The sequence below is a fragment of the Geotrypetes seraphini genome, chromosome 4 (genome assembly GCF_902459505.1).
Source record: "Geotrypetes seraphini chromosome 4, aGeoSer1.1, whole genome shotgun sequence".
Lineage (NCBI taxonomy): Eukaryota > Metazoa > Chordata > Amphibia > Gymnophiona > Dermophiidae > Geotrypetes > Geotrypetes seraphini.
The window spans coordinates 121,904,519-121,927,060 of NC_047087.1; the positions used below are offsets into that span (position 1 = coordinate 121,904,519).

At 45.9% G+C, this 22,542-nt stretch overlaps 1 protein-coding gene across 6 annotated transcripts in view; it reads right to left on the bottom strand.

Moving 5' to 3' along the window:
• The window catches only part of USF3 (upstream transcription factor family member 3), a 111,572-nt gene that overhangs the window by 59,177 nt on the left and 29,853 nt on the right, over positions 1–22,542 (bottom strand). For 4 of the 6 annotated variants that reach the window (XM_033940155.1, XM_033940153.1, XM_033940156.1 and 1 more), the window contains one exon: positions 8,605–8,666. In XM_033940155.1, coding sequence (XP_033796046.1) covers positions 8,605–8,648 — 44 coding nt within the window. In that variant the 5' untranslated portion in view covers positions 8,649–8,666. Of the gene's footprint in view, positions 1–8,604; positions 8,667–15,546; positions 15,783–22,542 lie in introns of all 6 variants that reach the window. The other 2 variants (XM_033940154.1, XM_033940158.1) reach the window with 1 other exon arrangement.

Sequence of the window (22,542 nt, forward strand, 5' to 3'; positions counted from 1 at the left end):
TCCCAAGAAGAGATTGGGGCCTGTGGTCACCATTTCTGGCCAAAAGCACACACTCTACTTGTTTTGTATATTTGCTGATATACTTTTAGATCATCCCCCCCCCCAGTACTTTTAAATCATTCCCCCCACCCCATCCCAGCACTGTTAAATGACACCCAAGAGCTGGCGACCAAATGACATCTTTGGATTCCAATACCAATACAGGTGGAGCGATCACTTACATCAGCTCTACAGGTTCTTCCCCCAGCGGGATCAGTCCTGTTTCCAAGTACAGTGACAATTCCAATGGCAGTTTTCAGTCCACATGTCAGTCTTTCCCCTCTTACTTCCCGCCTTCCCCCACGGTCTCTGCGACTCAGGATTTCCATTCCTCGGGCTGTGGGAAGGATGTATCCCCCCCTCATCTTCCTACATTTTCAGAGGGTCTCCCAGCAGCCTGCAGGTAGCACTGGACAGTGGGAGCAGGATTTTCCCAGAAAAACCTCCAGCAACCTCCGAGATAGAACGTGAACTCGCAGGCCTTGAGCATGCGCAGATGCTCAAGGCCCAGCAGAAGAGGAAGCCGATCTTTGGGCACCGGCACCAATGCACAGGACATGCCGGTGCCCAGATGACGGTAAGAAGCGGCGGGGGGGGGGGGGGGGCACTCGTAAATCGAGCCACGCTCGGTTTCTGAGGCGCCGATTTTGCAAATGTTTTGCTCATCTTGCAAAACACTCGCAAACCGGTGCACTCGTAAACCGAGGTACCACTGTACTTTTAAATCATCTCCCACCCCCCTCCAGTACTTTTAGATTATCCCCCCAGTTCTTTTAATCACCTTCCCACTCCAGTACTTTTAAATCATTTCCTCGTACCTGGTGGCCAGTGTGTAAACCTCCCTCGCTAGCGGCACACGGTTCAGGAGCGCGGATGTCAGGAGCAAGCTTCCGTGCTCTCGCCTGGGCCCGTTCCGTTTTCCTAAATGGCTGTTGTCAGTTCACGCGAGTCCCACGAGAACTGATGCCAGCCTTTCAGAAAGTGGCACAGACCCAAGCGGGAGTGCGGGAGCTTGCAAAAAACACAATCGGCAGGGGGAAGGGGGGGGGGGGGGAGTAAATATTCCAAATTTCTATAGATATCATCGAGCTTTCATTATGCAGCAGAGTATGTATTGGATCCTTCCTGAAGTCTTGGAGCATCTTCCGGACTGGCTTATTTTAGAATGCAACCTATGTCCCTATTACGTTAAGCAATATTTTGAATCTACAAGGACAATTAAATTCATCAACAACTTAACATCTATACCGTTACAACAATCCAAGTGTCAATCCTTATGGTCAAAATCCAAGATTCAAATTGGCGAGTCTAAGATCCTCTGGAAGCATTGGCTTCAGGCAGGCATACGTACATTAGATGATGTATTATCAAATGGGAAAATGCTTGATTTTTCACGACTGCAACAATCATTCGGTATTTCAAAGTCTCAAGCATATAAGTGGTTGCAGTTAAAGCAGGCCATTCAGAAGGGGGTTCCCTGATTGGCGAAATTTAAAAGATCAGTATAGCTTGCCGAACCTATGCTTCCAGACAGATTTGCTAGGGCATCAGGCCGCCCAAGTGGTATAAATTAATATTGGAATATCTAAATAAAAAAACCAAAAACTAGCCTAAAAGACATTTGGAACATTGAGATAAAGCAGCAAATTTCTGCTACACAATGGCTACAAATTTGGACTTAGAGGATAAGATGTACAGCGTCAGCATCTATGAGACAAACTTGTTTTATTTTGTTTCATAGAGTTTTTTGAACCCCTATTCATTTGCAGAAGTTAGACAGTTCAAAATCTAATAGATGCTGGCATTGTCATCTTAAAATAGGGACACTAGATCATTTGTTATTCTATTGTCCTTTGATATTCAATTTTTGAAAATCAATATTAACATACTGGAATCATTGATTCCATTAACCTATGATGTAGTAATCTGTGGGACATTGTTGCATACTAAACCCCCATTGGATCAGTATAAAAGCAGGCTTTTCATTATTATGACTGGGATTGCCATGCAAATGGTTACTCAGAAATGGAAAAGCTGTGATCGGCTTAATTTTTCCTTTTGGTGGGCAAATTTATGCTTAAGTTATAAATATGAGAAAATGAACTCATATATGTTGGGATGTAATAATTTATTCAGATTAATTTGGGGTCCATTAACGACTTTTGTTACTTCGGTATAGTTGTCTCTTACCTTTAATTTTCTGTTGTTTTACTCACACATCCAGGGAAGGGTGGGGGGGAGGGAGGATATCTCTTTTGTTTGATTCCTTGATTGGATGTACTGGAAGGGAGGGGGGAATTCATTTTACATTGTTATTGGTTGATTGTAAGTGCCGATTCTGATTATTAATGTATGTGTAATTTTATGCACTTTGTATTAGCATTGAAAATTTAATAAAGATAAAAAAAAAAAAAGAACTGCAGGAAATGTACAAGATACAGGAATTTTATTCAAATCAATAAAATGAAAATCAATCAAAAGTTTTGTATCCCGTACTATTTAACATCAAGGACTAATTTTGGATACAAAACTTTTGATTGATTTTCATTTTATTGATTTGAATAAAATTCCTGTATCTTGGACATTTCCTGCAGTTCATTTTTGGTTTTGTTGTTGCAATTTTACTGCAGTTCTGTTGGTATCTTTTTTGTTTCAACTCTGGAAGAAGAACACAGCCTTCTGCGGTGTTAAAGAGGGTCCCAAGAACTCTAGGGATTAGGTCAGATCCAGGTGACTCTCTTGGAAAATGATAACCCATCCCAGGTCTTGCAGGAGCTAGACAACTTGCGTCATTGTCTTGTGTCCAATCTTGGACAGAGCCTTGATTAACTAATCGGCCAAACATAGGTGAACATGAATCCCTGCCTTGCGCAAGTGTGCTGTTGCCACCACCATCATCTTGGTAAAAGTGTGAGGTGTGCTGTCCAGCTGAGCAGAAGTGTCGAGAATTGAAAATGCTTTTCCAACACAAGGAACCTGTCAACATGGGAACATGCCAAGTAAGCTTCATTCATGTCCAGCACAATGAACAACGCACGGTCTCATCTGGAACCTGGGCACATCTAGTGCTGCACTGACAGACTTTAGATCCAGGATGGGTCTCAAGTCGTCTTTGAGTTTTTCTTGGGCATGATAAAGTATATGGATTATCTGCCTCAGTCCGATACTGAATTCCCAGAAGCCACTTTACTGTCTCAGACTTTGACCACCTTCTCTGGTTTTCCAACTGAAGAATTCACAAAGAAATCCAAAAGCAGACAAAAGAATCTGAGTTTGCAGCCCTTTAGAATAATGTCCAGCATCCATTGTCCAACTAAATCTTTGCCCTGGCCACTCTGAACTCAGAGTCTCCCTCCTATTTGAAGTAGCTCGAACTCTGGCCTGGTGTCATTGAGACTTCTAAAGAGTGGCTGTTGAGCAGAAACCTCATGTCTGAGCTCTTCTAGAGACCCCAAACCTGTAAAGATCTGCCAACAACTAACTGACAAGACCATCTGTACCCATGAAAGGAACTACAATCCTCCAGGGGCACATGGTCTACTGTCTGGCAACGACATAAGATGACTATCTGCCACACTGGCCATAAGGTCTTCCAGAGAGTATTTGTCCATTGAAAGGAAGCCTGCTCAAAGTAGCTTTAGAGGCAGAATCTCCCGCCCATTATCTGATTCAGAGCATTCAGCAGGCGGAAATAGAATAAGCAGACACTTTGCTCATGACCTTGAACATGTCAGAGTGCCTTTAACATAACGAACTCTCAAAAATACTCCTTGGGGTATGTGTTCTTCTCTGAAGCCAGAGCCTGGCACAGCATCTTATTGCATGTGCACATGACTCAAAAGAATTCTCCACTGTTGCTCTCAGACCCAAAGTTAAAGCTTCAAACTGTCCTTTCAAGATTCGGTCCACCCTGCGATCCTGTGCATCTTTTAGAATTTCTCCACTTTCAGTAGGAAGTGACGTACGTTTTGTGACTTGCACTGTCAGCGAATCCATCCTGGGTGGTACTACTAGAACTCAGGAGCCATTGGGAACAATTTTGTCATGTTACTGGCAAACCTCAAGAGGCCCTCTGGTGGTTCCCACAGCCCTGCTATTCAGGAAGGATGGACTTCACCTCAGCGGAAATGCAACGAGGCTACTTGAAAGCAACATCAAGAGAGAAATTGAGAAGTTTTTAAACTAGGAAGAAGAGGAAAGCCGACATCCGACCAAGAAATGATGGTTTGGGAACCGGTATACCCAGAGGATACCGTGCAAGACTCACCGGATCATAGGCAAGACAGAAATCCTGATGGATCGAAAGGGACACAAGAGGAAAGGAAATGCAAGAAAGTAACAGGCTGCAAACTCAAGTGTATGTACATAAACACAAGAAGCTAAGGAATAAGATAGGGGAATTGGAAGCTATGGCACAAAAAGATAATCTTGACATCATTGGCATCACAGAAACATGGTGGAACAAGGAAAACATCTGGGACACTGTGCTACCAGGATACAAGCTATACCGCAGAGACAGAGTAGGTCAAAAAGGCGAGGGTATTGCCCTATACGTCAAAGAGGGAATCGAGTCTATCGGAGAGAATACGCCAGAAATGAAAAATAAGGTAGAGTCTATATGGGTCAAAATTTCGGGAACAAATGGAATGGAAACGAAGATCGGCATCTACTACCGACCCCCAGGGCAGTCCGAAGAAATTGGAGAAATGATGGATGAGATTAAACACAACTGCAAGGGAGGCAAAGTTATCCTGGGTGACTTCAATTATCCGGGGATAGACTGGAACCTAGGCACCTCCAGCTGCACTAGGGGCGATTGTTTCCTGGAACAACTTGTCAAGGAAAATACGAGAGGAAATGCAATTCTGGACTTAATTCTAAATGGACTACGAGGACCAGCGCAATCTGGACACAGGGGCAAAACATTGATCCAGGACGGCGGCCGATCAGGACACAAGGGAGAAATATCGGTCCAAAATGACAGCCACGGCACTGAATTTCCGAAAAGGGAATTACGAAGGGATGAGACTCATGGTGGGGAAGAAGATTAAGAAGAAGATAAGCACTGTAAAAACGCTAGAGCAAGCATGGTCCCTTTTTAAGGACACAGTCACCGAGGCACAAAATATATATATACTGCATATCAACAAGGGATCCAAGAGGAAAAAGAACATGAAACCGGCATGGCTCACTGTAGAGGTGAATGAAGTGATCAGAGACAAGAAGACTTCTTCGAGGGAGTAAACGGACAGATAGACAAGGGCGACTCAGTCAACATTTTATATCTGGATTTTCAGAAGGCGTTCGACAAGGTTATGCACGACTATTTTGAAAAATTGTGAGCCATGAAATCGAGGGTGAAATACTCATGTGGATTAAAAACTGGCTGGCAGATAGGAAACAGAGAGTGGGGGTAAATGGACAATACTCGGACTGGAAAAGCATCATGAGTGAAGTGACGCAGGGTTCGGTGCTTGGACCCATGCTCTTCAACATATTTATAAACGACCTGGAAATTGGTACAACGAGTGAGGTGACTAAATTTGCAGACGATACGAAGTTATTCAGAGTAGTGAAGATGCAGGAGGATTGCGAAGACCTGCAATGTAACATAAACACACTCGAGAAATGGGCTGCGACATGGCAAATGAGGTTTAACGTGGATAAGTGTAAGGTGATGCATGTCTGTAACAAAAATCTTATACACAAATACAGGATGTCCGATGCAGTACTTGGAGAGATCCCCCAGGAAAGAGACTTGGGAGTACTGGTCGACAAGTCAATGAAGCCATCTGTGCAATGTGCGGTGGCGGCGAAAAGGGCAAACAGAATGCTAGGAATGATTAAGAAAGGGGATCACGAACAGATCGGAGGTTATCATGCCGCTGTATTGGGCCATGGTATGCACTTACCTGGAATACTGCATCCAGCACTGGTCGCCGTACATTAAGAAAGACATAGTACTACTCAAAAGGGTCCAGAGAAGAGCCAACTAAAATGGTTAAGGGGCTAGAGGAGTTGTTGTACAGTGAGAGATTAGAGAAACTGGGTCTCTTCTCCCTTGAAAAGAGGAGACTGAGAGGGGACATGATTGAAAGATTTAAGATAATGAAGGGAATAGACTTAGTAGATAAGACAGGTTGTTCACCCTCTCCAAGGTAGAGAGAACGAGAGGGCACTCTCTAAAGTTAAAAGGGGATAGATTCTGTACAAACGTAAGGAAGTTCTTCTTCACCCAGAGAGTAATAGAAAACTGGAACGCTCTTCCTAAGGCTGTTATAGGGGAAAACACCCTCCAGGGATTCAAGACAAAGTTAGACAAGTTCCTACTGAACCAGAACATATGCAGGTAAAGCTAGTCTCAGTTAGAGCACTGGTCTTTAACCTAAGGGCCGCTGCGTGAGCGGACTGTGGCACGATGGACCTCGAGTCTGACCCAGCAGCGGCAATTCTTATGTTAGCATCATGGTGTTCTCTGGATGCAATGGCAAAAATGTGAACTGGGTCTTACAACTGCTCATAAAAGATATTTGAGATGTGGAAGCCTGAGGTGGTTCCAAACTTAACACCTTCAGAGATACTATAATGACTTCCTATTAAGTCTGCCAATTTAAAGAGTTTGCACACCATCGGGTCCTCTCCCTGTTTCAGGGCTGCCACAGACGCTTGGTTGGTAGTGCCCACTTGTAACGTGGAAACCTTTAAACCTAAAGATTCACTTTGTAGGAGTAAAGGAATCAAATGTGATCACCCCCTCCCCCAAGTCATCCCAATTCTTTTCCGACTGGCTCTCTGGTTCCTGCAAAATACCCTTCCAAAATGGACCAGTGCTGTGTAAGGGAAAACCCCCTGAACAGTCACCGGCATACTGTCAGGCTGTGCATACAACCCTGACTATTTCTTATAAGCTTCAAGCATTACACTCAAAGTCAGAGTCAAATCCCTGAACTGTATCTCCTAAGAACCTCTGCAGAGACATATGCCTTCTCCTCAAAGGTTCTGAGGCGTCTATGCATTTGTGTTTCACCATTGCCACTGAGTCACAATTTGAGAACCCTAGAAGGGATTTTTGCCCCAACATTCAGGTTTCATGTGACTCCAAAATTCTGGAGGGACTAGAGGGGGGATAAGCCTAGCACTCCCCTCCCCCACATGCCCTGTGGCATGTAGCACATGGTTACTCTTTGGCCAGCCATCCAGCGCAAAACTGACATGATACAGGGTAAAATTGAGGTGTTTTGAGGCAGACAGACTTTTAAATTAAAATCAGGATATCCAAGATGGTCACCAAGACAGCATTTTAGTGCCAAAAATTGGCCCAGGGAAGGTGAATAAAAAGTTCAAAAAAAGCAGGGAAGGGATTTTTGAAGGTGGGGGGACACTACAAGAAGCTCCAGATACCTTCAAAACTACCATTTTGGAATCAACCTTAAGTCTCCCAAAGGCTGTACTCATAGAACTAAGAACATAAGAAGTTGCCTCCGCTGAGGCAGATCAGAGGTCCATCTCGCCCAGCGGTCCGCTCCCGCGGCGGCCCATCAGGCCCACTGCCTGAACAGTGGTCTCTGACTAATTTTACAAAATTTCCTCTAATCCTATCCCTCTAACCTTACCTCTACCCTTATCTGTACCCCTCAATCCCTTTGTCCTCCAGGTACCTGTCCAGACCCTCCTTGAAGCCCTGTAGCGTGGTTCTGCCTATCACATCCTCCGGTAGCGCGTTCCATGTATCCACCACCCTCTGGGTGAAAAAGAACTTCCTGGCATTTGTTCTAAACCTTTCCCCTCTCAATTTCTCTGAGTGCCCCCTTGTACTTGTGGTTCCCCATAATTTGAAAAATCTGTCCCTGGTGCTTTGCTTGCATCAGCTTCCACTGTAGCTAGACAATGAAGATTTATGCCTCAGACAAGCCTCTAGGATTCGCATCTGCTTCGGGCTGCCTTTTAGACAGGCTCTAAGAGCCTGAAACCCTCGCCCCACTAGCTCCTCACACATCTTCGGGGGGGGGGGGGGGGATGCAGCTGGAACCCACTACAGTCTTACAATCCTCTGGACCAACACAGGGCTACTTAGCCCGCGCTCAAGTGACTGATAAATCAGGGGTGAGCTGAGCTCCCATAATGCACCTAGAGCTTAGTGAAGCTGAGTACGTAGGCTCCTTGAGAAAGAGTTAAACCCCCACTATAACTCTCTGAACTAGAGGTTGTATCTTCTCCCAGGCAGAGCCATCACAGCAATCTTGGGAACCTCTGGGGCACCATGAAGCCTTGCACTTTGGATTAAAACCCCCAAATAAATCAGTTGCAGAGCAGAAAAAAAGACACCTTCTCAACTCACTTGCAGAAGTTAAAATTGAGTAGATGGGGGGACTACCCACTGACATAAGGAGCTGAAAAGCTGTAAAGGATTTTCTCTGCAAAAACTCACGGGTAGGGGTGAATAACCCACTGATCACGACTCATGTTCCTTTTGCACTGGAACTCCAATTTATAAGGATTTGACAGGATATAAGATTGCACATAACATAATATAAAGTACTTTGCATGCAGAGTGTTTTTACTCACCGGTGCTGCTTATTAGGAGTCTCAATTTTTGTCATTTCCGGCATGGCTCTTAGCAAAGATCCCTAAAATTCATGAGTGCTCAGTCAGTAAAAGCATACTACATAAGTTCTTACAATCTCCTTAGAAATTTATTTTTTAGACTGCATAAGATCCCTTTCAAGTTACCTCATCAAGTGATTGACATAGGATATAGACAAAAGACAAACATACCAAATATACACTGCATAACAAATTTGATTTACAATGTACAGTATATAGCAGTTTATTATATCTGAGGGTTAAATGAAAAATGATGCCGCCACCTTCATAACATTTGTTTAAATGAAGATATTGTAATGGATAAAAAATAAAAATGCCTGAAACTTGCTCTTTTATTACATTTATTTATTTTTCTACCTAGTTTCTAGTATTTGCCACACATTTCTGTCAACGATGGACAAGTTCTTCAAAACCATCACTAAAGAACTTCATTTACATCTTGTCTCAACTAGCTGCTCATAGTAACATAGTAACATAGTAGATGACGGCAGATAAAGACCCGAATGGTCCATCCAGTCTGCCCAACCTGATTCAATTTAAATTTTTAAATTTTTTCTTCTTAGCTATTTCTGGTTAGAGTCCTTTCCACATCTTCATTCAAGTCGAACAGATGCCCCCAAAGGTATTACTTCAGTTTTAGAAAAAGATGGAAATCGTGTTGTATTATTTGGACTGTGTAGCAGATAGAATAAAACTATGAAATAACACCTATTCAACTTAATATTGCTGTTAACTTCAAACCAGTGCAATTTGATTCCTGCATAGTCAATATAGCAAACACTGCAACATATATAGCAATGTTACTTACCGTAACAGTTGTTATCCAGGGACAGCAGGCAGCTATTCTCACTAGTGGGTGATGTCATCAGACAGAGCCCCGGTACGGACGTCTCACAAGCACGTGTTGCTTGTAGAAACTTAAAGTTTCTAGATGCCCGCACCGCGCATGCGCCGGTGCCTTCCTACCCGGAGATCCGGGCGTGTCTCCTCAGTTCAGGTAGCTAGCCTGAGAAGCCAACCCAGGGGAGGTGGGTGGGACGTGAGAATAGCTGCCTGCTGTCCCTGGATAACAACTGTTACGGTAAGTAACATTGCTTTATCCCAGGATAAGCAGGCAGGTATTCTCACTAGTGGGTGACCTCCAAGCTAACCTCAGTGGGATGGAGGGGGAGTTGGCGACTTAAGAGAATAAATTTTTCAATACTGTTTGGCCAAACTGTCCATCCCGTCTGGAGAGAGTATCCAGACAATAATGTGAGGTGAATGTGTGAACCGAGGACCAGGTGGCAGCCTTACAAATTTCCTCGATTGGTGTTGATCTGAGGAATGCTACTGAGGCTGCCATTGCTCTGACCTTATGGGCTGTGACCTTACAAGGAAGTGATAATCCAGCCTGGGCATAGCAGAAAGAGATACAAGCCGCCATCCAATTAGAGATGGTGCGCTTTGATACGGGTCTTCCCAACTTGTTAGGATCGAAGGAGACAAAAAGTTGAGGAGTGGTTCTGTGTGGCTTGGTGCGATCCAGGTAGAAAGCCAAGGCACGTTTACAGTCTAGAGTGTGAAGGGCCGATTCTCCGTGGTGAGAATGGGGCTTAGGGAAGAATACTGGAAGTACAATGGATTGGTTGAGATGAAATTCGGAGACCACCTTAGGCAGGAATTTCGGGTGAGTGCGGAGGACCACCTTGTCATGATGGAATACTGTGAATGGTGGATCCGCCATCAATGCCTGGAGTTCGCTGACTCTGTGAGCGGACGTAAGGGCTACAAGAAAAAGCACTTTCCAGGTGAGATACTTAAGAGGGGCCCTGTTGAGTGGTTCAAACGGGGGCTTCATGAAAAGGGAAAGGACTACATTGAGGTCCCAAACTACTGGGGGTGGTTTGAGAGGAGGGTTAACATGGAAGAGTCCTTTCATAAATCTGGCGACCACCGGATGGGCCGAGAGGGGTTTCCCTTGTAGGGGCTGGTGGAACGCTGCAATAGCGCTCAGGTGGACTCGTATGGATGTGGACTTGAGCCCAGATTGAGATAGGTGTAGGAGATAGTCCAGCACGGAAGATAAGGAAGCTCGCTGAGGTTCCTTTGACTTAGAAACACACCATGAGGAGAATCTGGTCCATTTCTGGGAGTAGCATTGTCGAGTGGCGGGCTTCCTGGAAGCTTCCAAGACCTCCCTCACTTCTTGTGAGAATTGGTGAGGGGTTACGTTGAGAGGAACCAAGCTGTCAGGTGGAGAGACTGCAGGTTGGGATGAAGTAGTGATCCTTGATGTTGAGTAAGTAGTGAAGGAAACACTGGAAGTGGTACTGGTTCCCTGCTGCTGAGTTGAAGTAGGAGGGAGAACCAAGGTTGTCTGGGCCACCGAGGAGCTATTAGAATCATGGTGGCCTGTTCGAGTTTCAGCTTGACCAGAGTCTTCTGGATCAGCGGGAATGGTGGGAACGCATATAGAAATCGTTTCCCCCAGTTCAGTAGAAAAGCATCTGCCTCGAGGCGATGAGGAGTGTAGATCCTGGAGCAAAACTGAGGCAGTTTGGAGTTGTGGGGAGCCGCAAAGAGGTCTATCTGAGGCGTCCCCCATTGCGTGAAGATTTGGTGAAGGGGGCTGGAATGGAGAGTCCATTCGTGCGGTTGTAGCAGACGGCTTAGTTTGTCTGCTAAGACGTTGTTCTCCCCCTGGATGTATACTGCTCTGAGTAGGGCGTTGTGGCGCACCGCCCAGTCCCAGACTCGTAGAGCTTCCTGGCAAAGGAGGGCCGAGCCCGTGCCTCCTTGCTTGTTGATATAATACATGGCGGCCTGATTGTCTGTGCGAATGAGGATTACCATGTCGTGAAGTAGGTGTTGGAAAGCTTGGAGCGCATTGAAGATGGCTCTGAGTTCCAGTAGATTGATTTGGTGTAGTCTTTCCGCACTGGTCCAGAATCCTTGGGTGCGGAGACCATCCAGGTGGGCCCCCCATGCATAATTCGACGAATCGGTTGTGAGAACTTTCTGATGGGGGGGAGAGTGCATCAGCAAACCTCTGGATAGATTCGAAGAGGTCATCCACCAAAGTAGAGACTGCCGAAGAGCAGGTGTGACTGAGATGTGTTTGGATAGTGGATCGGACGTCTGATTCCACTGTGATGCCAGGGTCCACTGGGGGATCCTGAGGTGGAGTCTGGCAAAGGGTGTCACATGTACTGTGGAGGCCATATGGCCCAGGAGCACCATCAGTTGTCTCGCCGGTAGGGTTTGGCGAGTAGACACCGACTGGCAGAGATGAAGAAGGGACTCCATGCGTTGCAGGGGCAGGAATGCTCGGAGTCGGGTGGTGTCCAGGACCGCTCCGATGAAGGGGAGGGACTGGGTGGGTTGTAGATGAGACTTGGAAAAGTTGATCTCGAAGCCCAAATTTTGGAGGAAGTAGGTTGTAGCCAAGGCCGCCGAAGTGACCTCTGGGGCTGACGGGGCCTTGATGAGCCAGTCGTCGAGGTATGGGAACACCTGTAGACCCCTGTCCCGGAGTGCTGCGGCCACTACCACCAGGCACTTTGTGAAGACTCTGGGGGACGAAGATAGGCCGAATGGTAGCACTCGATACTGTAGGTGCAGATTTCCCACCCGAAATCTGAGGAACTTTCGGGAGGCCGGGTGAATGGGGATGTGAGTGTAGGCCTCCTTGAGATCCAGGGAGCATAACCAGTCGTTCTGCTCGAGGAGGGGGTATAGAGAAGCCAAAGTCAACATGCGAAACTTCTCTTTGACCAGAAACTTGTTGAGGGCCCGAAGGTCTAAAATGGGTCGCAGGTCGCCCGTTTTCTTCGGGACGAGGAAGTACCGGGAGTAAAACCCTCGGTTCAATTGGTCTGACGGGACCGGCTCGACAGCCCGAAGCTGAAGTAAGGTTTGGACTTCCTGAAGAAGAAGGGTGGTCTGCGTCGAGCTTGAAGGATACTCTCTTGGAGGATGGTCCGGGGGGACCCGATGGAATTGAAGAGAGTATCCTTCTCTTATGATGGTGAGGACCCATAGGTCCGTGGTTATGGCCTCCCATCGATGGTAAAAAAGATGGAGGCGGCCCCCTATGGGAGAGGCTGAGGTTATGCTCCCGGGAGGGGCGTCAAAAGGGCTGGGGAGCCTTAGGTGCAGCCGGTGGCTGAGGTTTTTGCTGAGACTTCTGGGGAGGTTGTCTCTTCGCAGGTTGTCTCGCAGCAGGCGTTTGTCTGGGCATGTAACGCCGCTGGTAAATCAGGGGTGGCCTGGAAGGTCGAGACTGTTGAGGTTTGGGTTTGGGCCGCAGGATGGATTGAAAAGATTTTTCATGATCCGACAGCTTCTTGGTAACAGTTTCGATAGACTCATCGAACAGGTCAGCTCCAGCACATGGTACGTTGGCGAGTCTGTCCTGGAGGTTGGGATCCATATCGATTGTACGGAGCCATGCCAGGCGACGCATGGCTACCGCGCTTGCTGCAGCACGTGCCGAGAGTTCGAATGCATCGAAGGAGGATTGCATCAGCTGGAGGCGTAATTGGGAGAGGGAGGCTACCACTTCCTCGAACTCGAATCGAGCTTGGTTGTCTATGAACGGAGTGAACTTGCGGAGCACCGGCAAGAAGAACTCCAGATAGGAAGAGAAAAAGAAATTGTAGTTCAGCACCCGTGACGCCATCATGGAGTTTTGGTAGAATTTTCTACCAAATTTGTCCATCGTTCTCCCCTCTCGGCCCGGCGGTACAGAGGCGTAGACCTGGGAGGGATGAGAGCGTTTAAGAGAGGACTCGACTAGTAGGGATTGGTGGGAGAGTTGAGGGCCCTCAAACCCTTTATGGTGCACGATGCGGTATCGAGCATCGAGTTTGCTGGGGATCGCCGGTATGGAGTACGGTGTTTCGAAACACTGCATGAAGGTCTGGTCCAGCAATTTATGCAGGGGGAGCCGAAGCGACTCCTTTGGAGGGTTAGGTAAATGCATGGTGTCCAGATACTCTTTGGAGTATCGGGAGCCCGTGTCAAGGGTCACATCCAGATCATCCGCCATTTGTCGGAGGAATGATGAGAAGGACAATTGTTCCGCCAGCGTCGGCCTGTGGGACGGGCTGGAGGAGGAGGAGGCCTCCAGGTCCATGGACATCGGGGAGTGGAAAGGAGAATCGGGCACCGGTGTCTCCTCGTACTCCGGGCCCCCCGGAGGGGACACCTCTGATGAGGAGTATCCCCTACGTTGCAGTTTTTTCTGCGGTGACACCTCCGAATGGCGTGAAGAGTGCCAGGATGAGTGTCTCGATCGGTGCCCGTCTCGATGGCGGGACGGGGATCGGGATCGTCTGTGCATCGCATGGTCTCCCGAGGCCCCCAAGTGGATAGGGCTGGAAGCGGTGGATCGCAACTGGGGTTGCGATGCGGGTTCTTGCGAAGCTACCCAAGTCTGGTAAGGAGTACGGAAGAACTCTTCCTGACTATGCCCAGGGCTTTGAGTATCGATCGGAGGTCTGGTCCCATGTTGGCGCGGAGGCGTAATGGGTTCTAATGGCGGCATATCGGTAAGCGAGGCTTGCCGCGTGGGCATCGCCGCCCTCCCCCGTTCGTCCTCGTCAGTTTTCGAGGTCGAACGGTGAGGAGGGGGAGGGGGCGGACCGCCCCTTTGGACCGATACCGGGAGGTCACCCTGTATGGCAGCGATGAGCCCGGGTCCGATGGTCTGCATGAGCTCAACGAATTGAGCTTCCAGCACGGACCGTAGCGAAGCCGATAAGGAGGGATCCGCACCGAAAGGGGGTCCTCCTGCACGGACATCGCGCTCCTTCGAGGCCGAGTGCTTCTGCTTAGTAGCTTTCGGCACTTTGATGACCACTGGTGGCACTGTGGAAGGAAGAGGTACCTGAACCGAGGAGACCGGGGCAGGAACCGACGTCGAGCTCGTGGATGGTGTCGGGGTGAACGATGCCGGTTTCACCACACTCGATGCAGGAGGGGTCGATACCGGTTTTGCCCGAACCGGGGAGGTATCAGATGAAGTGGAGGCTGAGGGATCCTTAGCTGCGTCCATCTTGAACATCGATTCCCACAATAGGCAACGCCGCTTGAATGAGCGTGCCGTAAGGGTAGAGCAAGGCCTGCACGATTTCGGGATGTGGTCAGGGCCCAAACACTGCAAACAGCGCCAGTGAGGGGTCCGTGAGTGAAATCGCGCGTTGGCACTTGCTGCACTTTTTAAACCCGGTGATTGGCCGGGACATAGGCCGGAAAATCTCCGCCGCGAGGTCGAAGCCAGTGGGCCTGAGCCACGTGGCCGGCCCGTTCGACCCGCCGGAGGAAATAATCTTCTTTTTTTTTTTTTTTTTTACTGAAAAAGAAAAGTACTGTTAACTGTAATTAAAAGAAAGCGAAAACGCGGACAAGGAAGGCAAATTTAACTGAATTCAGCTAGCGCATGATGAAGTTGAACTTCTCAGTTCCGCGGAAAAGAAAGAACTGAGGAGACATGCCCGGATCTCCGGGTAGGAAGGCACCGGCGCATGCGCGGTGCGGGCATCTAGAAACTTTAAGTTTCTACAAGCAACACGTGCTTGTGAGACGTCCGTACCGGGGCTCTGTCTGATGACATCACCCACTAGTGAGAATACCTGCCTGCTTGTCCTGGGATAAACAGTATTATAAAATGGATGGAGAAAAAAGCCTCAGATTTAGGTGGCAGTCATAGCAAATTAATTATCAAACATCCACTGCCATAAATGCAATAATCGGTGGAAAAAATCTCCTCAGAAACATTAAGAACCATCATTTAGAAGGAGTGACCAAGATGGTGGCACCTAACTGGCGTTCATAAGATCGATTTCGAGATTACAAGTGTTTTCCCCCATGATTAACAAAAATGCCGCATAAGCCGAAGGGGATTGTGAGGGTGCCTACCTCCTCGACGCCCTTGTAGCTGTTGAGGCAGCTTTCGATTGAGCAATTTTTGCCAGCAGACTGCTCACAAGCTGGCGACGAAGTAAGTCCTGCTGCTAGTGTAGCTGGAGAAGGGCTATTCTCACTGGGACCCGAGTTCTCGCTATCGCCACTACTCTCAGAGTCACCTCTTTGTCCGGCTGAAACTACTGCCGCTGAAGCGGGGAAGAAGGCTGCCGGAAGTGCACCTGAAAGTCCTGCAGAGGAAGGAGATGCGGCAGATGAGCTTCTGCCGAAGGAGAACATCGTAGGTACTTTGACTCCCTCCAAGGAGGTGACTGTAGAACCTTCCAAATCATCTCTAAAAAGGCTGGATGCAGTGACCCAGAAGACATTGAAGGAGGTAAAGGCACTTGGAGGGAAAATTGATATTTCTAAGACTTTAGAGCATTCTAATGTTGAAATGAAAAATTCTATTACCATTATACAAACGGATATCCAATCCCTTCAAGGGTTTAGAAATATGGTAATTAAAGACAATACAGTCTTGCATAAGAAAATTGAGAATATTGAAAACTTCAACTGGCAGTTAAATTTTAGGATTCTTAATTTCCTGGGATAACGTCCTATGATATGTTAAATAATATATCTTATTTATCGGGGGAATACAGTCCAAGGTATACTTTAAGATTTCAACAAGATAATTTTTAAACAAGCAAAGAAAAGCAATCTCAGGAAGCTTTGGAAAAACAGAATGCCCAAACTTCTCAACTTGATCTACAAAATATCAGCAATTTTAGAAGAATCCATTTCAGAAACATCTATAAGAACTACACTTCTAGTATCTTTTGTCTTCCAGCAAGACTTAAGAGGCATTCATGAGGCAATATTTTCAAAATTCAAAAGAACTATTCCATGGTAAAAGGATTTGGGTCTATCAAGATGTTACCAAATCCACACAAGAAAGAAGAAAACAGTTTTTGTCATTAAGACAAGAAACTAAGAGCCTGTTTTACAAAGCCGCACAGCAACAGTCCCGAAGCCCTTTAAATCTCTATGGGCTTCAGGACCATTATCATGCTGCAGGTGCTAGCGCGGCTTGAGGAATAGTGGCTCGTGGCCAGTAGGGGGCGATGTCTATGGCAGTGTTTTTCAACCGCTGTTCCGCAGCACACTAGTGTGCCGCGAGATGTTGCCTGGTGTGCCGCAGGGCCGCCATCAGGGCAGTACTACCAGTCCTGCATTCAGGGGCCCGGAGCTGACAGGGGGCCCGAGGCAGGGGCGCCAGTAGCTCACCAAGGCAAAGTGAGTCGATCTCCCAGGACTCACTTTGTCTTGGCGATCTAATCTATCGAGCCGATAAGTCTTCTTCTCCCCGATGTCAATTCTGCAGTCGGAGAGGAAGTTCGGGCCAGCCAATCGCTGCCTGGCTGGGCGGAACTTCCTCTCCGATTGCAGAATTGACGTCAGGGAGAGCTTGCGTCGGCGTCGGCTTTGGGGCCTGTTATCCATTGGTGGGTCCTGTTCCCCGATGGCAGCGGCAGTGGCTTGGGGAACGGCAGGGAGAAAGAAAGAAAGGGGGCAGGCAGGGAAACAGAAGGAAAGAAGAGAAACAGAAAAAAAGAAAGAAAGGTCAGGGAGAGAGGAAGAAAAAGTTGGGGGAGGGAATGAGGTGTGGAGGAGAGAAAGCATACAGGCTGATAGAAGGGAAGAAAGATTGGATGCACAGTCAGAAGAAGAAAGTGCAACCAGAAATCACCAGACAAGGTAGGAAAAATGATTTTATTTTAAATTTAGCAAAGTGGAGGCAGTATTACCACAGTTTTCAAAGGAATTTGCCCAAATAACTTAATAGTTAACTGGGTAAATTCCCAGAGATGAAAACTTCCCTTCACTTACTATGCACAGTTCTGAATTTATATCTGCTGTCTATATTTTACAATATGGTCACCTTTTACTAAACCGCAATAGTTGTTTTTAGCGCAGGGAGCCTATGAGCGTCAAGAGCAGCGCTGGGCATTCAGCGCAGCTCCCTGCGCTAAAAACTGCTATTGTGGTTTAATAAAAAGGATGGAGGGTATATTTGTCTATTTTTGTATGCTATAAAAACCAAATACAGAGAGAGACTGAGAGCTGTTGACGAAGAGCTACGTGTGTGTCTTTCTTCGATTCCAGCCAGAATATCAGCTTTGTGTTCAGCCAAACAGGCCCAGGTTTCGCACTGAATAAAGTATTTTATAATTTTTCACTATTCTGTTTACTTAATATTTCATAATAAAGTAATTATAAAATACTTTCTTTGTGTTTATTTGATTCCTATTCAAGAGAATTACTTTATATATAGTCAATATAGGCACAGAGTTAAATTTTTTAACCTTTTCTAATGGTGGTGTGCCTCGTGATTTTTTTCATGAAACAAGTGTGCCTTTGCCCAAAAAAGGTTGAAAAACACTGGTCTATGGGACGGTAATGGAATGGACGTCAGGACATGATAGTGCAGTATTTTGTGGAGTTTTTCTACAAAAATGCCTGCTTTTCGTATGATTCTGGGTAACTCTAGTTAGATACAAGCATATGTGTTAGTTAAGGCCACACCCAATAGAAGCGTACGAAAAATTGGTGAATAAAAATCTGAATATGGATGTAGCCAAGGCCAGAAAAACACACTACAGATTAATATTAAGGAAAAGCATAATAATATTCTTTTTATGTACTTTGCTATTAAGCCAGATCATAGAGGAAATCAGGATATACCTGACCTCCATCTTGAGGTAGTGACTCCATTTTGTTCTCTGTTTTTCTGTGTCTTCTGCTTGACTTTACTCCATTTTGTGTTCAGCCTATATCCCTAGTCTTTGTTCAGGTTTTTGCCCACCTTGAGCTTCCCTCGTGGTCTAATTGATACCAGACGTGCCTTAGGCTGGTTAGGAAGAGCATATTAGATTACGTATCCCAATCTGAGATATAACATGCATTAAATATGAATGAAATACATGCTATGAATGTATGGAAGGGGCCCCGAAAGAACGAATGAATGGATGGATGAAAGAATTTGTACTTAAAGTGAAATGTTTTATATAAGGAACACCAAGGAAAAATCCTAAAGCAACATCTGGAAATAATTAGAGTCAAAAACTGCTGTACTAGTTTCTAGCATAGGAAGGGGGGCATGGTAGCCCACACTGAGGACTGTGTAGGTGTAACATGAAACTGTCAGTTGTTTAAAGCAGGAGGAGGGAGTACCCCTCCTCCAGGATAAGGCTGAGAACATTTCAGCAGCTTGCCTGATACATAGACAAACTGTCTGAAATAAGTTTTGAGAAGGACAAAAAGAATATTGAATATGTTATAAAATGTTAATGTATATTCAAGGATGAATGTAAACAAACAAATATGATTTCTGAAACTTTTAAACATGTTAAAGAAAAGTTCTTTGTACAAATTTAAGGACCACCTCTCTTAGTTGGATTGGCTGACGGCCAATGATGTCAAACTGGACTGAAGGTATACATTGGGGAGCTTCGAAGTATCGAGCTGAGATCGTTATCAGATGGCCAGCATTTTGGCAACTATAACAACCTCCCACTAATGCAACTAGCCTTTTGAGGTCCATGATAGAAAAATAAAAGCAATAAATAATTATTTTGGTAAACCTTGCGTTATGCGTCATTTCCATGTTTTTGTTATTTTGCACACCTTGAGTGAAAGCTAGCAGCTTAATTGGCAACTACAGCTTTATGAGTGCGCTGGCATCCAATTACCCATGCTCAGGCTTTGTAAAACAGGCCCTAAATCTCTGGGGGCATTGTTCCTACTTACTTATCCGTGCAAGTGTATAGTGAAGTATGATCAGACTAAATATGTGTTTTTCCTCCCAGAGCAGCTTAAGGCCTTTTTGGAGCTGAAAAAATTTGCCTCAAATTGACTGAGTGGAAAGTAAAGTAAAGAGCAGTTGAGTGTTATGCTTGTACCCTTAATTTGTTTGCTTACTGTTTAAATATCTTCTCAGTTTTTTCTAGCTTAATCCCCCCTCTAATTTTGTGGTCTAAGAAAGATTAAAGATTATTCTTCTTTTGTTTTTTTTAAATTTGAAACATTATACTTACTGTATTTCTGTAACAATATGTTTATTTTCTTGTAAAATATTTTGAAATTATATATATAAAAACAAAACAAAACAGAACCATTATTTAGATGTGTTCATGCAGACAAAAAACAAAGTACTGAAAGACCCATCTTTGCAATTGCTTCTATGGTGTTTTGTGCTTTGCGAAACCTAGCATTATGGTGCTGCAGCAAAAATTTCCTTTTTGTGCTTTTGTACTCTTCTCAATCATTTTTTCAAAGTTTTTTGGGTTGCAATATAATATTTTGAGTGATGAACCGATTGTCTTTTATAAGTTTGGCAATCTTTCTTGCGTGAGACTCGTCCACTGCTGTCATAGGTCATCCATTTTGTTTTTGATCACACAAATCAGCTCTTCCTGGTCAACAATTTTTACATTTTTTAGCCCAGAGATGCATAGTACACACATAACACCATCAATTGCAATTAAAGGTACTCATTCAACAATAAGAAATTCTATCATGGCACATTGATTATAACTCACCAAGTGCTCACTGCATGCTTCCATTTCACAGGCAATAATAAAACAGCCTCAAACCCTTACTGTCCAAGCAAGACTGATTGTAGCCAGTCTAGCTTGCATGTTCGATCAGCCTCCGATGTACAACAGGGTTCTTGGTGGCTTTTACTACTCACGGTAGCAGCCACTGAGAATCCTATGCAAATGCATTACAGAGAGCTCATTAGTATTAAAATGAGCACGCCGTGTAATGGACAGCAAGGAGCACAATCCTTTTAATGTGCATATTTTGTAACTTTTTGGTGTCTGGGGATTTTAAAACATTTGAGAGAAGGGGGTAGAGCGAGAAACCACTTAGGGCCAGATTCTTGAAATGGTGCCATTTACAGCGGCTGCCTAACAAGGCGGTGCCTATCACATGTCAATCACACAACAGTGCCGTTTTGAGAATCGTGGTCATAGCAAAGAAAGTTAGTAAATGTTAGTGTGTAAAGTATGTGCATCCCCAGGTACTCCAGGGATTGTGTTGGAGACAACTGGCTCTTTCTGTATTTTACAATCCAACCCAGACTTTCCAGGACTTGGACCACCTGATCCACCATGCGCTTACCCTCAGACAATGAGGGGGCCTGGATCAGCCAGTTTTCCAGGTACGGAAGTACTTGCAGCCCAAACTTTCGTAGGTCAACTGCCACCACCACCATCATTTTGGTGAAAGTGCAGGGAGCTGTTGCCAGGCCAAGGGCAGGGCTGAAAACTGATAGTGCTGTTCCAGGACATGAAATCTTAGAAATTTTCTAAGATTTAGGAAAATGGTTTAGGAAAATGGGTTTAGGAAAATGGGAATATATAAATAGGTCACCACCGCTATGGCAGATCAAACCATCTCCATGCAAAAAAAAACCAAAACACAGGATCCTGAGTACTGCATTCAAGTAAGGTCCAGAATGGGTCTCCAATTGTTGGAGCTTTTCTTTGGCACAGTGAAGTACTTTATATGAAGTATTTGCCCAAGCCATAGTCTTTGGGGGGCACAGGCTCTATGGCCTGAATTTTAACCTTCTCACAGTGGCTTGCACACGGGTCGCTTCATCTGGTCACCCCATGGGAAAGTCCACAAACCAATTTGTTAGAGACCAAGTGAATTCCAACTTGAAGCCACTCTGAATTATATCTAGAACCCAGTGGTCAGACAAAACCTAAACCCATGCCTGTGCAAAATCTGAGAGCCAGCCCCCAATCTTGAGTGATGTTGCCCCAGACCTCGTGCCATTATGACTTCTTGGAAGAAGGAGCAGCTCAGGGAGCTGAGGACTGGTTGTGTCTGGACCCTGAAAATCTCTGCCTGTCACTTTGGGAGAATCTCTGTAATGCAACTCCGGAAAACTGTCAAGACCTCTTGGAGCCACAAAAATTAGAGTGCCTAGTACCTCTAGATCAGCGGTTTCAAACTTGCGGCCCTCCAGGTGCTATTTTGCGGCCTGCGGTCTGGACGCGATGATCAATTGCTTCCTTGCTGCAGTCGATTGTTCCGGTCAAAGCTGCGGCCGCCGGCGGCTCCTTGCACCATCCACACCAGCATTTCTCTTCCCCCTTCCCTTCCTTGTGGAGCAGTAGCATGTCTGGCCGGTTCCCTTGCTGCAGTCGATTGCTCCGTTCAAAGCCACGGGTGGCGGCTTCTCACACTATCCACACCTGCGTCGGAAGCCTCTCTGACGTTACGACGTTAGAGAGAAGGCTTCTGACGCAGGTGCGGATCGCGCGAAGAGCCGCCACCCATGGCTTTGAACGGAACGATCAACTGAGCAAGGGAGACGGCCAGACATGCTGCTGCTCCACAAGGAAGGGAAAGGAAGGGGAGGGGAAAGAGAAATGCTTCTGCTGCACAGGAAAGGGGGGAAGGGAAATACTGCTGCTGTTGCACCCAATTGGGGAAGGAAGACAAGGGAGAGGAGAGGAACAAGAGATGCCAAGTCCATGGGAGGGAGGGAAAGGAGATACCAGAATATGGAGAGGAAGGGAGAGATGCCAGGGCATGGGGGGAGGGAAGGAGACAGATGCCAGACCAGGAGAAATGAAGGAAGGAAAGATGTCAGACCATGGAAATAGGGACAGAAAAAGAGAGAGATAGGAAGGGAAGGTAAGACATGGAAACGTAGATTTTGAAAAAAAGCAGAAAAATTGAATATTAAGTTAATGCCAAAAATGGATGCAACTTTGTTTCCAACACAAAACAGGGATAATGTATCCTCTAAGAGGAGTCAGTAAAGTGGTTTTGCTGCTATCAAAATACTGACTAAAATAAACTACAACTCCAGAGAGTGAGACCCACTGTTCAATTATTTCGCTCAGAGAAATTAAACTCTGAAGAGGGGGAGGTAACCCCTTCTTGGGGCAAGAGTTTACCATTCAGTCATTGCGCCATTAATAT